The sequence below is a fragment of the Neovison vison genome, chromosome 13, assembly GCF_020171115.1.
Source record: "Neovison vison isolate M4711 chromosome 13, ASM_NN_V1, whole genome shotgun sequence".
Lineage (NCBI taxonomy): Eukaryota > Metazoa > Chordata > Mammalia > Carnivora > Mustelidae > Neogale > Neogale vison.
The window spans coordinates 17,844,075-17,857,905 of NC_058103.1; the positions used below are offsets into that span (position 1 = coordinate 17,844,075).

General features: G+C 45.1%; 1 protein-coding gene and 1 non-coding gene across 2 annotated transcripts in view; both read right to left on the minus strand.

Annotated features, from left to right (window-relative positions):
* Positions 1-2,780: 2,780 nt before the first annotated feature.
* LOC122894913 lies at positions 2,781-2,887 on the minus strand. Its single transcript, XR_006381910.1, has one exon. It is a non-coding gene; the product is annotated as a U6 spliceosomal RNA (small nuclear RNA).
* Positions 2,888-3,467: 580 nt separating this feature from the next.
* SPTLC2 (serine palmitoyltransferase long chain base subunit 2) overlaps positions 3,468-13,831 on the minus strand; it is a 110,944-nt gene continuing 100,580 nt past the window's right edge. Inside the window, exon 12 of the mRNA XM_044231324.1 lies at positions 3,468-8,853. Coding sequence (XP_044087259.1) covers positions 8,734-8,853 — 120 coding nt within the window. The 3' untranslated portion in view covers positions 3,468-8,733. The remainder of the gene's footprint in view (positions 8,854-13,831) is intronic.

Genomic DNA, 13,831 nt, shown 5'->3' on the forward strand with positions numbered 1-13,831 from the left:
CTGCTGTCAAAGTCTCCGGACTGGTTCTGCGGGATCCACTCTTGTCCTCACTCACTCCTCACCGGTGCTATTGGTTATCCTCAGTGGAAAACAGTGCATCATCTAAACATCGTACAACCTTCTGCATTAATCTGATTCCAGTCTTTCATTCTTTGAGCTGTTTTACAGCTCTGTAGGGTGTAGGTAAGAGCAGCGAAGTAAAATCATTCCTGTCTATAGAAGTGAAAATTATGTCTGACCTCTCCCCGCGTGGAAGAAACCAGTTTTGCCTTCATTTGCACATTCATTTCAATATTCCTGCTCTGTCACTGCTGTATCTCAGTGTCTCCTTTGATTGCTTGTCATATCCTTACTCATTTCCTCATTCATGAGTTAAATAAAATCTTTAACTCGTGCTCATTTTTATATCTGTAAGGGAGTCGTGACTTCTTGAGAATGATCTTCAAACAGTCTTCTTGCACCCAGTTAATTCCTACCTCCCAGTCTTGGCTCCTGGCAACCACTTGTCCACTGTCACCGCAGGTTAGTTGTGCCTTTCTAGATTTTCATATTAATAGAATGGTATTATTGTATTCTTTTGTGCTTGGCTTCTTCATTGGAGCATGTTTCTGAGACTCGTCCGTATAGCTATAGGTATCAGCTATTCGTTCCTCCTCGTTGCTCAGCAGTGTTCCGTCCCATGAATACACGACATTTTGCTCACCCGTTCACAATGGTGGCATTTGGGTTGTTCCTAGTTTAGAGCTATTATGAATAAAGCAGCTGTGAGTATTCAAGTGCACGTGTACGCAGGCTTTCACTTCTCTTGGGTGAATGAAATTGCTGCCCCCACACTGCCAAACTGTTTTCTCAAATGGCTGTGCGCTTTCCATCCCTACATCTTTGCCAACACTTGGTATCGTGACTCTTTTTGAATTTAGCCATTCTGGTGGGTGGGGGAGTGGTGGAATCTTATTATAGTTTTCATTTGCATTTTTCCCTGAAGACCAGATGTGTCGAACATTTTTTCCATGTGCTTTTTTGGCCATTAGTATACCTCCTCTTGTGACAAGTCTGTTCAAATCTTTTGGGGCGCCTGGCTGGCTCAGTCGGTAGAGCACTGACTCTTGATTGAAGGGTTGTGAATTCAAGCCCCACTTTTGGTGTAGAGATTACTTAAAAAATAAAATCTTTAGGGGCGCCTGGGTGGCTCAGTTGGTTAAGCTTCTGACTCTTGGTTTTGGCTCAGGTGGCCATCTCGGGGTCCTGGGATCAAGCCCCACATCAGGCTCTCTGCTGAGCACAGAGCCAGCTTGTCTCTCCCTCCCCCTCTGCTCCTCACCTGGCATGCCTGTGCATGTGCTCTTTCTCAAAGAAAGAAAATCTTTTAAAAATAAAAATAAAATTTTTAAAGATTTATTTATTTGAGACAGAGAGCATGAGCTGGGGTAGGAGGGTGGGTAGGGGCAAAGGGAAAGGGAGCAGATTCCTCACGGAGCGACAGCCTGTGTGGGACTCAGTCCCAGGACCCTGAGACCAAGACCTGAGCCTAAGGAAGACATTTAACCGACAGAACCACCCAGGTACCGCGCCCCCTCTCCGCGCCCAATAAAATCTTTTAAGAAGTGTTCAAACCTTCTGCCTATTTTTTAGTTTTAGTTCTGCCTTTTGTTTTTCTTAAAGATTTTATTTATTTATTTGACACACAGAGAGAGATCACAAGTAGGCAGAGTAGCAGGCAGAGAGAGAGGAGGAAGCAGACTCCCTGCTGAGCAAAGAGCCCGATGAAGGGCTCGATCCCAGGATCCTGACCGTGACCTGAGTCGAAGGCAGAGGCTTTTATTTTTTTTTCATTTGTTAAAAAAGATTTTATTTATTTATTTGACAGAGAGAGATCACAAGTAGGCAGAGAGGCAGGCAGAGAGAGAGGAGAAGCAGGCTCCCTCTGAGCAGAGAGCCTGATGCAGGGCTCGATCCCAGGACCCTGGGATCATGACCTGAGCTGAAGGCAGAGGCTTTAACCCACTGAGCCACCCAGGCGCTCCAGTGCGGCCTTATTTTTTATTTTGTAGTTTTAGTCCTACCTTATTGAGGTGTTTTGTTTTTTAAGATTTTGTTTATTTATTTGACAAAGAGAGACACAGCGAGAGAGGGGATATAAGCAGGGGGTGTGGGAGAGGGAGAAGCAGGCTTCCCACTGAGCAGAGAGCACGATGCAGGGCTGGATCCCAGGACCCTGGGATCATGACCTGAGCCAAAGGCAGAGGCCCAATGACTGAGCCACCCCGGCACCCCCCTACCTTATTGAGTTTTAAGGGTTCTTTCTAAACTCTGGATGGAAAGCCTTTGTTAGACATATACTGTGGATGTTTTAGCCTCATCTGGAGTTTGTGTTTTCCTTTTACTGAGTCTTAAAAGTTTTCACTTTTTTTTTTTTTTTTTTTTTAGTATATTAGTATTTTTGAGCCATGCTTTTTATGTTCCAAGAAATTGTTGCTTAATCCAAGGACCAGATTTTCTATTTTCTCTTGGAAGTTTTATAGTTTTAATGTTTGGATCTATGGTTTTGAGTAAACTTTTGTATATAATGTGAGGTAAGGGTTGAAGGTCATTTCCCCCAGACACCTGTGTTGTTTCAGCACCATTAGCTGGCTGTACTTTCTCAGTTGAATTAACTTGGCACTTTTGTTGAAAATCAACTACCCGTATATGTGTGGGTCTATTTCTGGACTTTTAACTTTCATTCTAGTATGTTAACATACAGTGTTATGTTAGTTTCAGGGCGACTGTATACGTTTCTCAGAAATATGGAATGCTTCGTGGATTTGCATGGCATCCTTGCGCGGGGTCCATGCCTCTCTTCCCCACATCATTCCAATTTTAGTATACATGCTGCTGAAGTGAGCACTGTCTCTGGACTTTCTATGATGTCTTACTTGTTCTCTCGGACCATTCTAACGCCAAATGCAGTCTTGGTTACTATAGCTCTGTACAAAGCTCTGAAATCAGGTAGTACAACTTCTTTTTCAAAATTTTTTTGGCTGGTCTAGATCCTTTGCATGTCCATATACATTGTACCAATTTGCCAAGGTCTACCAAAAGAGGACACTAGAGATCTTTTTCAATGCTTGCAACCCTTCCCTGGTTTCCCTCAGCGTGTACGATCACCGCTCACCCCTCACAGCCCAGCGCAGGAGGCCTCTGCCCCTCCCCGCCAGCCTCCCTGCTGCTCCTGGAGCATCAGCCACATGTTTCTGGACCCTCCATGCCTTAGAAGAGTTTTTTCTGTCACCTCTAACCCACATACGGGTTACAGGTTTTTAACATGCTTTTACTTTTCCTTCACAGCACTTACCAGTTTGTACAATGATGTGTGTCCATATGGTTGTTTACTATTTGTTTGTTGGCTGGTATTGGTCATGCTCAGTGCAGAGCCTGGCATGGAAACAGCACTCCGTTTTCCTTGGTTGAATGAATGGAGGCAGAGATCACTTTCTGAATAGTTTATTTGGGCAAAACAATATATTTGCATGGGATGATTCTTAAGTCATCTCAAGTAGTTCCCCTTCGGTTCTTAACATGTGCTCTCCAACGGATACGCCTAACCCAATCCATCATTTAGAGCTTCACAGTCATCCAACAAGGTGTAATAAAAAAAAAAAAAATCATCCGGCAAAAAAGGGAGACGGGGTAAGAGAGAGAGAAGAGTGACATTTTAATACAGTACTAGAATTTAAAATTTTTTATTTACATTTGCCCTCTCGCTTTCTCAGATTATACAAGCATCACAGCAAAGGAGAGGGATTTCACAGCACCTCTTCCAAAGTCCAGTTTACAGGCAAATTGGTCAATGGAAAAATAAAGGCCAAGAAAAGAAGATCTCAGCTCCCCATAAGCGATTTCTCTATCCTTATTCTCTTTCCCCCTTCTCTTAATGTTCGCGACCTTTCCACAGAGAGGGATCATCAAGACCGTGTGGGCACGCTGGCGGAACGGACAGTGGTCTCACCAGGACCCCGTAAAGAACCACTGAGGATGCTTTTTGTCATTCCAACCATCGGTTTAGCGCCCCTGGGGTAACAGGACCTAATGCTAAGGGTGAAGACAAGTTACCACTCCACCTCAGTCAGGAGTAGGTCCCACACCCCAGTAGAAGGCCTGTGCCCAGCCAAGCTTCGCACAAGAAAACTGAGAACTGTGGGGAGAAGCAGATTCTGAACCGACTCAGGGCTCCTGGGGCAGAGAGGGATCCACTCATCCACGGAGATGGCAACAAGGAAGGACACCGGGCATATCAGGGGACTGCTCCTGTCCTCACCTTGCATTCAGCTTCCCAACTTCTCCAAAGGGACGGAGCTTTGGGTATTGCTTCATCAAAAACGCCTAACTGCAGTGGCAGAACCACTGTGTTCTTCAGGGTCAGTTTATCAGAACTCATCATACCAGAGTCACAGTTCAGGGCCGTCTATCCTGTGTTCTAGTAAACAAGACCTTGACCACGACTGCCCCATCAGGCTGTGCCATCAGGCCACTCCCCAGGGGCCGACTAAGAATGCCTCCGGGCTGGAGAAGACTAGAATCAACAACTTCAGTAGGTCCGAAAGCTAACTCCTTTGCCTTCCCACACCCGCCGCCCCCAGAAGACTCCACCTAAAGCATAAGGTTCTTGGAGAACAGAAGTCACTGGAAATGACAAAAAGGGCAACCTTTTCCCAATTAGGCTATCTGGGCACATGGTAATTGGGTAGGGGCCTAAACACTACATTTCCCGTGGATAAAGCTGAGCAGAGAAGAAGATACATTTCTCTCCACGTGGGAGGTATTTTCATTAGCTGGTTAATGGAGGAGATGCCTGCCGGCTGAGCACTGAGCTTCCGTGGTAAGCAGGCAGCTGCAGACCTTTAGGCTCTGGGGCTGCATTTAAGCCAGAACTGCTCAACAGCCACGAAGAATCATTTGGTTTTCGTAACTCCCCCTTCACGACCCCCTTGGGTGATGCCGAGTTCACCTGGGCGAAAGGCTCAGTAGTGCTGATCTTCGTGAAGACAGACCTTCTGAAGGAAAAGCCCCTACGCTCTTCCCCCGTTGCTGACCACACGGCTACAGCCAGCAGAGATGAAAGCCCATCTTGGCTTACCTCGAACACCAGGAAAGGAAAGACACTCTGGGGATTAGTCACAGCCATTCTTCATACAAGAGAACCCACAGCCAGTCAGTTGTATCTACAAATTCTTACAAAATAAGAACTATCCACATTCTTTTTCTCCACAGCCTATGGCCGGACTAGCGGTCCTGTGCTGCTTCCCGATCCAGGACAACCAGGGGCCGGAGTGCCTCATCAGTTTGGATGGGAGCAGGGTTGGGGGGAGAAAGAGGCAGGTAGTGGTAGATAGCATCGCTTTTCCCCCCTTCCCTAAGAAGCCAGAAGTCTCTCCACGTAAGCCATTCTTCTCCTGGTTTTCACTAGTTGAAATGAAGCAAAGCAGATTAAACACTAAAAAACTCAGCTAGACGGGACTAGTCCTAACAAACTTAGATACAGGCTCCCTCAAGTAGGGAAGAAAGAAGTTCCTAGACTCCTCTGGAAATGGAGGGCTGGGTGTCCCAGGACAGGGTATCTGACCCAGTGATCCTCCAAACACAGCACCACCATCTAGGTGTTCTCCAGAGTTGACATTCTAAAACTCAAGAATGGGAAGGTGCAAAGAAAGGCCAAATGCAGTGACAAGTCACTGGCACAGGATTTCATCCCTGGGCTTCTGAAAGGGCGTTGGCAAACACATAGCCCTCAGCCGTTGTTTTGCTTTTGATGTAGTGGTTCCACGACTCATTGCTTACAACCCTGAGCCCTTTACAGGGGCGTTTCTCTTCACCTTCCGTGACTCCTTCAGGAAGAAGGGTGTTTTCACCATGGGAAGCCCTCACCCTGTCGTCAAAGTTTAAGATAGTAACTATAGGACAGATGCCAAGGTCTTCAAACAAGCAAGCAGGACTTTGGGGTTCTGGGGGTTAGGATGATTTTTAAAGGGAAGAAATTTTCCAGAGCAAAGCAAAAAGTTAAAAGTGCTCCAAGGACCCAGCCCCCGAACACGCTCTTTGACTATTTACTTACTGTAGAGTGAATGCCATATTTTAGGGTAAAACTTTTCAAATAAATGTGGGAGGAAAGTCTGCCACTGCCTCTTGATCCATTCTTTGTGATTCTGATGTCTCCTAGTTAGAAGTTTCTGGTTTCTGATGGGATCTGCCAAAAAAAGCTCTTATAAGCTGGAAATGGATAAAGGCAATGCTAAATAGAAAGAGGGATGAGAAAAAGTGGTAAGGATTAGTCACATCTCTACTGACTGACTCGACTACCCGCTTTGGTGGTGATGTGAGCTGACACCTGTGTGCGTCCCATCCAACTCACGACCCAGGCGACCTTCAACCACGCACGACACAATACTTAGGTCTACTCATTCCCAGTGACTATATTTATAGACACCTGCATGTCCCCCGGTGCTTTGTTAAATAATGATGCCTGTGATATGACTGGACCCTAGATCTGTATTACAGTTTCTGAGAGACGACCAGCATTTTGAGCATTTTGTCCTCCAGAAAGCAGAGATCCCGTGTGGATCACAGTTTTGTCTCTTCAAAATAAACTTGTAACTTAACTACATTTATTCTGACATAACTTTGCACCAGCAAATATATGTCATATATATGTATATATACATACATACATATATATATTTATGATGTATTTCAATGCCCATATTGACATTTGAAATTGCAGTGACTCCATGCAAGCCGAAGTAAAAGAGTAGCAAGGTGAAGTTCATTGCTTGAACTTTGGGACTTTCGCAAACCCTACACCATTTGGTAAGTGTCTGCAGTGCAAAAGCTATCTGGTGTTCTAGTAGGCTTCTACGGTGAGGAACGAGATGCGGCGGTGAGCGATGTATCTTATTCTACAGGGCTAGTGACTTAGTTACCACAATGTCTTTTTTTTTACTTCAGTTTGTCCGTGCTAAATACAGTCCCTGCATTTCTATTTGGTTCTTTGATTCACCCTTTTCTAGGCTTTAAAAAGGTAAAACAGAACCTTGGAATATTTTAAAGGCCGAAGGCTCTCAGATGCTGAGAGCGACTGAAGAGAACTTAAGACAGGAAAGCAAACCCTCACGGACAGTCCCGCCGCTCCCCATCTCCACCGCATGTGTCGAACAAGCGCTGCAGCTGAAGACAAGGAGCACAGGACAATCTCTACCAACCCAAGGAGGGATTCCAAAAAGAGAGACGTGCAAAGCTATTTTTACACAGGGCTCTTCCATGCTGTTCCCGAGCCTTCCCCGTACTACTCCGATGGCTACTAGAAGACAAGCTGGTCGTGGGCGTAATAACGTCAAAAGTTCTCTTCACTTAGGCTTTGGTCAACAGAAAAAAGGAAGAGCTTTAACATGGTGGTTTTCAGATTTGTTCTTTGGTCAAGCAGTTTTATACAGCTCTCTGATACTAGTCTTCTCACCTAGTATGAAAAGAGTCAAAATAGAGGATCCCAGTTTAGCAAAGAGATAATGTTCAGAATTTCTCGGGGTGGTGGGGGGGGAGAAAAAAAAAAAAAGAGAGACCCTAAACCCCAGATGCCAGATTAGAATTGTCTTAGGATATCAAGAGTAAAGGAGAACTAGCACTCAGAAGAGTAACGTTTAAATAGGTCAGTTTCTAAAACGGGCAAGTTAATAACTTTAATCCTTAAACAGGAACATGACAAATGATTTCTGAGCAGGGGATTTGCCAACATTTTCCTTTATCAGTTTAAATCCTGATCTGGACCCAGACCCAGGCAGAGGCGGTCACAGTTCTGGAGAGTAGAAAGCAGAGTAGGAAGCAAGCACAGACGTTTGCCAGCTCTGTCCCCCAGCTCTGTCCCTTCAGCCCTCGCCCCCTGCTGGCTGAGCAGCTGTGTGCACAGAAGACACAGGGAGGCGGGAGGTGGCCTCACCACAAGGGTCTGTCGCGCCAGGGTGGATGTGGGTGCTTTCTGAACAATTCCAGCATTTTAGATAGCAGGTTAGTTTAGAGCTTAGAAGAACCCAGAAACTGGACACATATCTCAGACAGTGACCATTATCAGTATCTGATGGTGAAAGAAGAAATCACCCGGTGACCAGAACAAGACGACACCTTGGGAGGCTCCTGGTCAGGGGGAATTCACAAGGGGCGGTTTTTAGCAATGTTAGTGTTCACGGTTTTCCTTAAACAGCCCAACTTCAGACAAAAGGGAGAACACTTTGGTTGAATACTTGACTGGTTTAGTAAGGATTCCAAGGTTGGCAGCCTCTGAGACCTGGACTGGAAGTAAGTGGAAGGCACTTGCTCCCTGGGGAGGAGGGCTGGGTGAGTCTGGAGGCTGCGATGGTGGGGCCAGCGGGAGCTGTGGGTGGGCCGAGTCTGCAGGTGGCGAGGAGAGGCAAACGGTCTGTGTGGTTAGCCAGGGCCAAGCTAGGGTCAGCGTGATTTCATAAGAAGGAGAGTTATAAAATAAAACATTTTTAATGGACAAAAAAGTAGAGTGGGTCACCTCTATTTTTTAAAGGTGAAATGTAGCAAAGGAAGAATGTGAAGCAGTTTTTTACTATTTACAAAATGCCATTTAGAAATGTCTTTTGCGTGAGATGGCCACAGAAGTATGGTTCCTGGAACTGGCTCAGAAAGGCCACACACTGTCCTGGGTGAGGGAGAGTTCCTCCAAGGGAGCACCAAAAAGGCTCAGTCTTCTGTTTCTTCATAGGTTGTCTCATCAAAGGGCCTGTCCAGTAGAGGCACCAACCGATGGCGGGAATACTTGAGCTGCAGCAGGTCCCCAACTTCATCTATCTCCTTGAGCGCCTAAAACACAGAGGAGCGGAGGTGAGTCGGGGCCAGCAGGACGCAGGCACGCCTGGTGCGTTAACGTTTCTAAAAACATTCGTGGCAATATTATCCTCTCGTGGGACCGTGTGTGTCTAGTGCATGAACTCTGATCAGACTACAGGACAGCTGTGGAAAGAGCTGCTTTTTGAGCAAGGACGTCGGTCTGGTCATGACTAACAGGTTGTGAAGAGCAATTACGCAGGGTAAAGGGCGGCGTTCATTGAAGTTGGAGAAAAGGAACATGCGCCTTGCGCTTGCCAGGCTGGCTACCACGGTCCTTTGTCTTCTCATACGTCAGTCCTCACAGCTTCTATCTCACAAGAAAAAAGCCGATGGGAAGTCTGCATGGAGATGCGCCCTAGGCACAAGGTGACGAGAGCCCCCATGGTGCACCGCGGATCAGACTTAGTAAGAAAGCGGGGAAGCCATTAGGAGACTGGGTGGGTCATGGACAGGGTGGGGGTGCGGGAGCAAGAATGGGCAGAGCCAGGACTTCAACTCAGGCAGGATTCTGAACTCTAAAATCCTACCCTTGCGAGATCGTCGTATCTTCCCATCAAAAACTACTTACCTCAATATAATTTTCTTTCTTACAAAAGCTGCTTGTTTTTCAAAAAAAATTCAAGCACTACAAAAAGTTATGAAATGAGAAGTCTCTTCCTGATTGCGACACCCATCAGCTCACAGAGGTAACCTTTCCAAACCGCGGCTCAGAGGGTCAGAACGGAAGATCCCAATACAAAGGGATATGTATTCACGATTTCTCAAGAAAAATCCAACAGAAGGACATGGGACACTCGAAGCCCCAGATACTTCTCGGAGAAATCTGAAGAAGACTGTAAAAATAGTATAATCCTAGGTTCTAAGGCTTTTCGATAAAAGCACCTCACGCAGGCCACACAATGCAGTTTCCACAGCGTCTCTCCAGCCCTGTCATTCACTCCCTCTGAGCCTGGGGACGTTACCCAGGGAATAATGTGACAAATCCAGGGTGAAGGGCCTTAGCTTTGGAGACAGGGCTCTCTCCAATTTCCCATCACATCACAGACATCTTCTGTCCACTCTTATGGTCATAATTTCGTATGAAAATGCATACCTTCTACTTTATAACAGGAGTCAGTCAGTTGAGTATCAGTAAAAGATGTATTTGAGAGAGAGAGAGAAAAGGAATGAGTCGGGGGATGGACAGAGGGAGAAAGAATCCTCAAGTAGACTCTTCTGCTGAGCGTGAAGCCCAATGTGGGGCTCAATCTCGTGACCTGAGCTGAAATCAAGAGACAGATACTAAACAGACAGAGCCACAAAGGTGCCCCTAAATTTAACTTAAAAATCAATGTTTGGGGTGGGGGTGCCTGGGTGGCTCAGTAGTTAAGCATCTGCCTTCAGCTCAGATCATGATCCTGGGGTCCTGGGATCGAGCCCCACATCGGGCTCCCTCCTCAGCGGGAAGCCTGCTCCTCCCTCTCCCACTCCCCCTGCTTATGTTCCCTCTCTCGCTGTCTCTCGCTGTCAAATAATTCAATAAAATCTTTAAAAAAAGAAGAAAAAAATCAATGTTTGCAGGTAGGGGCGCCCAGATTGCTCAGTTGGTTAAGTGTCTGCCTTTGGCTCAGGTCTTGATCTCTGGGGTCCTGGGATCGAGCCCCATATCGGGCTTCCTGCTTGGCAGGGAGTCTGCTTCTCTCTCTCTCCCCACCATCACTCGTTCTCTCTCAAATGAATAAAATCTTAAAAAAAAAAAATCAGCATTTGTAGAGAGGAAAAACCCCCCACCAATAAATAGCATTCCTTATTTATTTTAGCATAAGAAAACATTCTTCATTCCAAATGTGGAAAATATAGAAAGCAAAGTAAGAGCTGGACCTAAGGGGTGTCTGGGTGGTTCAGTCATTAAGTGGCTGCCTTTGGCTCAGGTCATGATCCCAGCGTCCTGGGATCAAGCTCTGCATCGAGCTCCCTGCTCAGCGGGGAGCCTGCTCTCCCTCTCCAGCTCCCCTATGCTGTGTTCTTTCTCTATCATAAATAAATAAAATCTTAAAAAAAAAAAAAAGAGCTGGACCTCAGTATGCTTTCAGTACAGTGGTATCTTGGGGCAGCTGGGTGGCTCAGTTGGTTAAGTGTCTGCCTTTGGCTCAGGTCATGATTCAAGGATCCTGGGATCGAGCCTCACACTGGTCTCCCTGCTCAGCAGGGAGCTTGCTTCTCCCTCTCCTGCTTCCCCTGCTTGTGCTCTCTCTCTCTCTCTCTAATAAATTAAAAAAAAAAAAAAAAAAAGGCGGGGGGCGCCGCGCCGGGTTGGCTCAGTGGGTTAAAGCCTCTGCCTTCGGCTCCGGTCATGATCCCAAGGTCCTGGGGTCGAGCCCCGCATCAGGCTCTCTGCTCAGCGGGGAGCCTGCTTCCTCCTCTCTCTCTCTCTGCCTGCCTCTCAGCCTACTTGTGATCTCTGTCAAATAAATAAATAAAATCTTAAAAAAAAAAAAAAAAAAGAACAGTGGTATCTTTGAGAAAAGGTTTAACTGAAAGCTCCATATGGAAACAATTTAGGATTGAATTTCAGCTGGGAAGAACCCATTAACCATTTATCCCCTGACCTCAGATATAGGATTTATTAATTTAAAACAACACAGGACTTACTAAGATCACAAAGTGAAAGACATTTATGAACTCTGACTTTAGAATATTTTTTTCATTGATGTAAAAAAGAAAATGAATAGAAAAACTCACAGTAGCCTAAAGGGATCTAGTGTCCATGATTTCCTCTGATCCCATAACAAATATTTCAGATAAATAGGTTTTATTTACATAAAACTGTAACTTTTATGCCATTATGTGGGTCACCTGGTTTGAGCAGGAATAAGGGACCGTTGTAAGTATTGCCATCTGTTAGCAAAACATCTACACTTGACCACCGGATCCCAGGGTGAGATGGGTTCTTAGGGGAAAAATCGTGTAAATCATAGAGTGGAGTCTGGTCCCTGAATGAGAGAATATTCTAGAATAGCTGTGCCCTGGAGCTGATCGATAACCCTGCTTTTCTCATTTTAAAAAATAAATTCATTGTGACACAATTAACATGCCATTAAAGTCACCTTCTTAGTATATTCACAGAGGTGTACAATTTTCATCAGTATCTAATCTTAAAGTATTATCACCTTAAAAAAGGAACCCCATACTCACATCCTTCTCCCTGTCTTCCCCAAGCCCTGACAACCACCAGTCTATTTTCTGACCCTACAGATTTGCCTATTCTGGACATTTCATAATGTGATCTTTTGTGCCTGGCTTCTTTTACTTAGCATGATGTGTTCAAAGTTCACCCACGTTGTAGGGCTCCCACTTCGTGCTTTTGTATGTGGTTATCCAGCTGTCTGGTACTGTTCATTGAAGACACTATTCTTTCCCTACTAATGAGTCCAGGCTCTCCTGTGGCAAATCAAGTGGCCACAGATGCCCAAGTGTATTCATGGCCTCTCATTCCTCTCCAGCACCGGCCTCATGTCTGTCCTCACGCTAGTGCCCCACTGCCTTGACTACAGCCGCCTGGCAGTAAGTTTCATACCTGGGAGGTCTGAGCCCTCCAACTTAGATTCTCTCTTTCCATACTGTTTTGGCTACCTGGGGCCCCATAACGGTCCCATATAAACTTTTCTTTTCTTTAAGGAAAGACAAACTTTTGAACATCTAAATAGAAGAGAATGGAAGAAACACTGAAAGGCACAATCCAAATAAAAGAAAAGGAAGATACAGCAGCAATAATAAATGGAATCCAATTTTACAGGGTCAGGATGTGATGAAGAACATACTCGTACTTGCGGAAGTTTTGTTTGACAGAAATAAGGATGAAAAATCAGTCTTCAGAGGCCCAGAAATAAAAATGTCAATTAAACTGCTACAATGAACCCTTAACATGTATTCATACTCTTCAAGATGAGTAACTCTCCAAAGAATCAGTGGGTACTTCTAGAAACCGCAGCTGACCCATGAACAACAAGGGTTTCAACTGTGTGTGGGTCCACTTATATGTGGATTTTTTCAATAAATACAGTACTATAAATGTCTTTTCCTTACAATCTTCTTAATAACATTTTCTTTTCTCTAGCTTACTTTAATTGTATGACTACAGTGTAATACATATAACTTACAAAATATGTGTTCAGTGTCTGTCTGTGATAACAGTAAGGCTTCCAGCTGACTATATTTAAATTTTGGGGGAGGCAAAAGTTACATGTAGATTTTACTTTGGGATGGGGCAGCGTGTTAGCTCCCCTACACCACACCCCTCATGTTGTTTAGGTCAACCATAATTTTATGCAGATATCGCATTCTAGAATTCTATAAACTCCCAGAAAGCAATACTTATTTAAAGTCTTAAATGTGAAATAATAGCACGTTAAGAGAATATCACAATATAAGAATTAAGAGACCATAATTAAATGGTCTCATAAATAATTATGAGCCCTTCCTACATGCCTGGCTGTGGTATATCCTGGAGATACAGAACAAGCAAAAGAGACGTAGTCTCTGCCCTCAACATTTATCCAGTGGAGAAGACTGCCATCAAATAATTCCAGATGGGGAGGATTTACTAAGGGAGAATCTTAAGAGTCCAAGGAAATGGCAAGCAAGAGGACTGGGGAACACGCTCGAGCAAGTTTCCTTTAAGTGGAGATGGGAAGAATCTGTAGGAGTCAGCCAGCCAAGGAGAGAGAGGACTTAAGAGAGAAAATTCTGGAGACACAGAACAACATGTAAGAAGGCTTATAGTAGAAACAGCTCGAGTACAAAGAGAGTGAGACGGTTGTAGAGGCCATAATAAAGCAAAGCGTGGAACGAGACAAAGCCATCAATTCCCCACAGCCCTGATCACACAGGGTCTAGTGGGCAATGCTAATGCTTTTGCTTTTTTGTGTGTGTGGGGTGGTGGTGGTAATTAGCAATATTTTAAGCAGCGTTG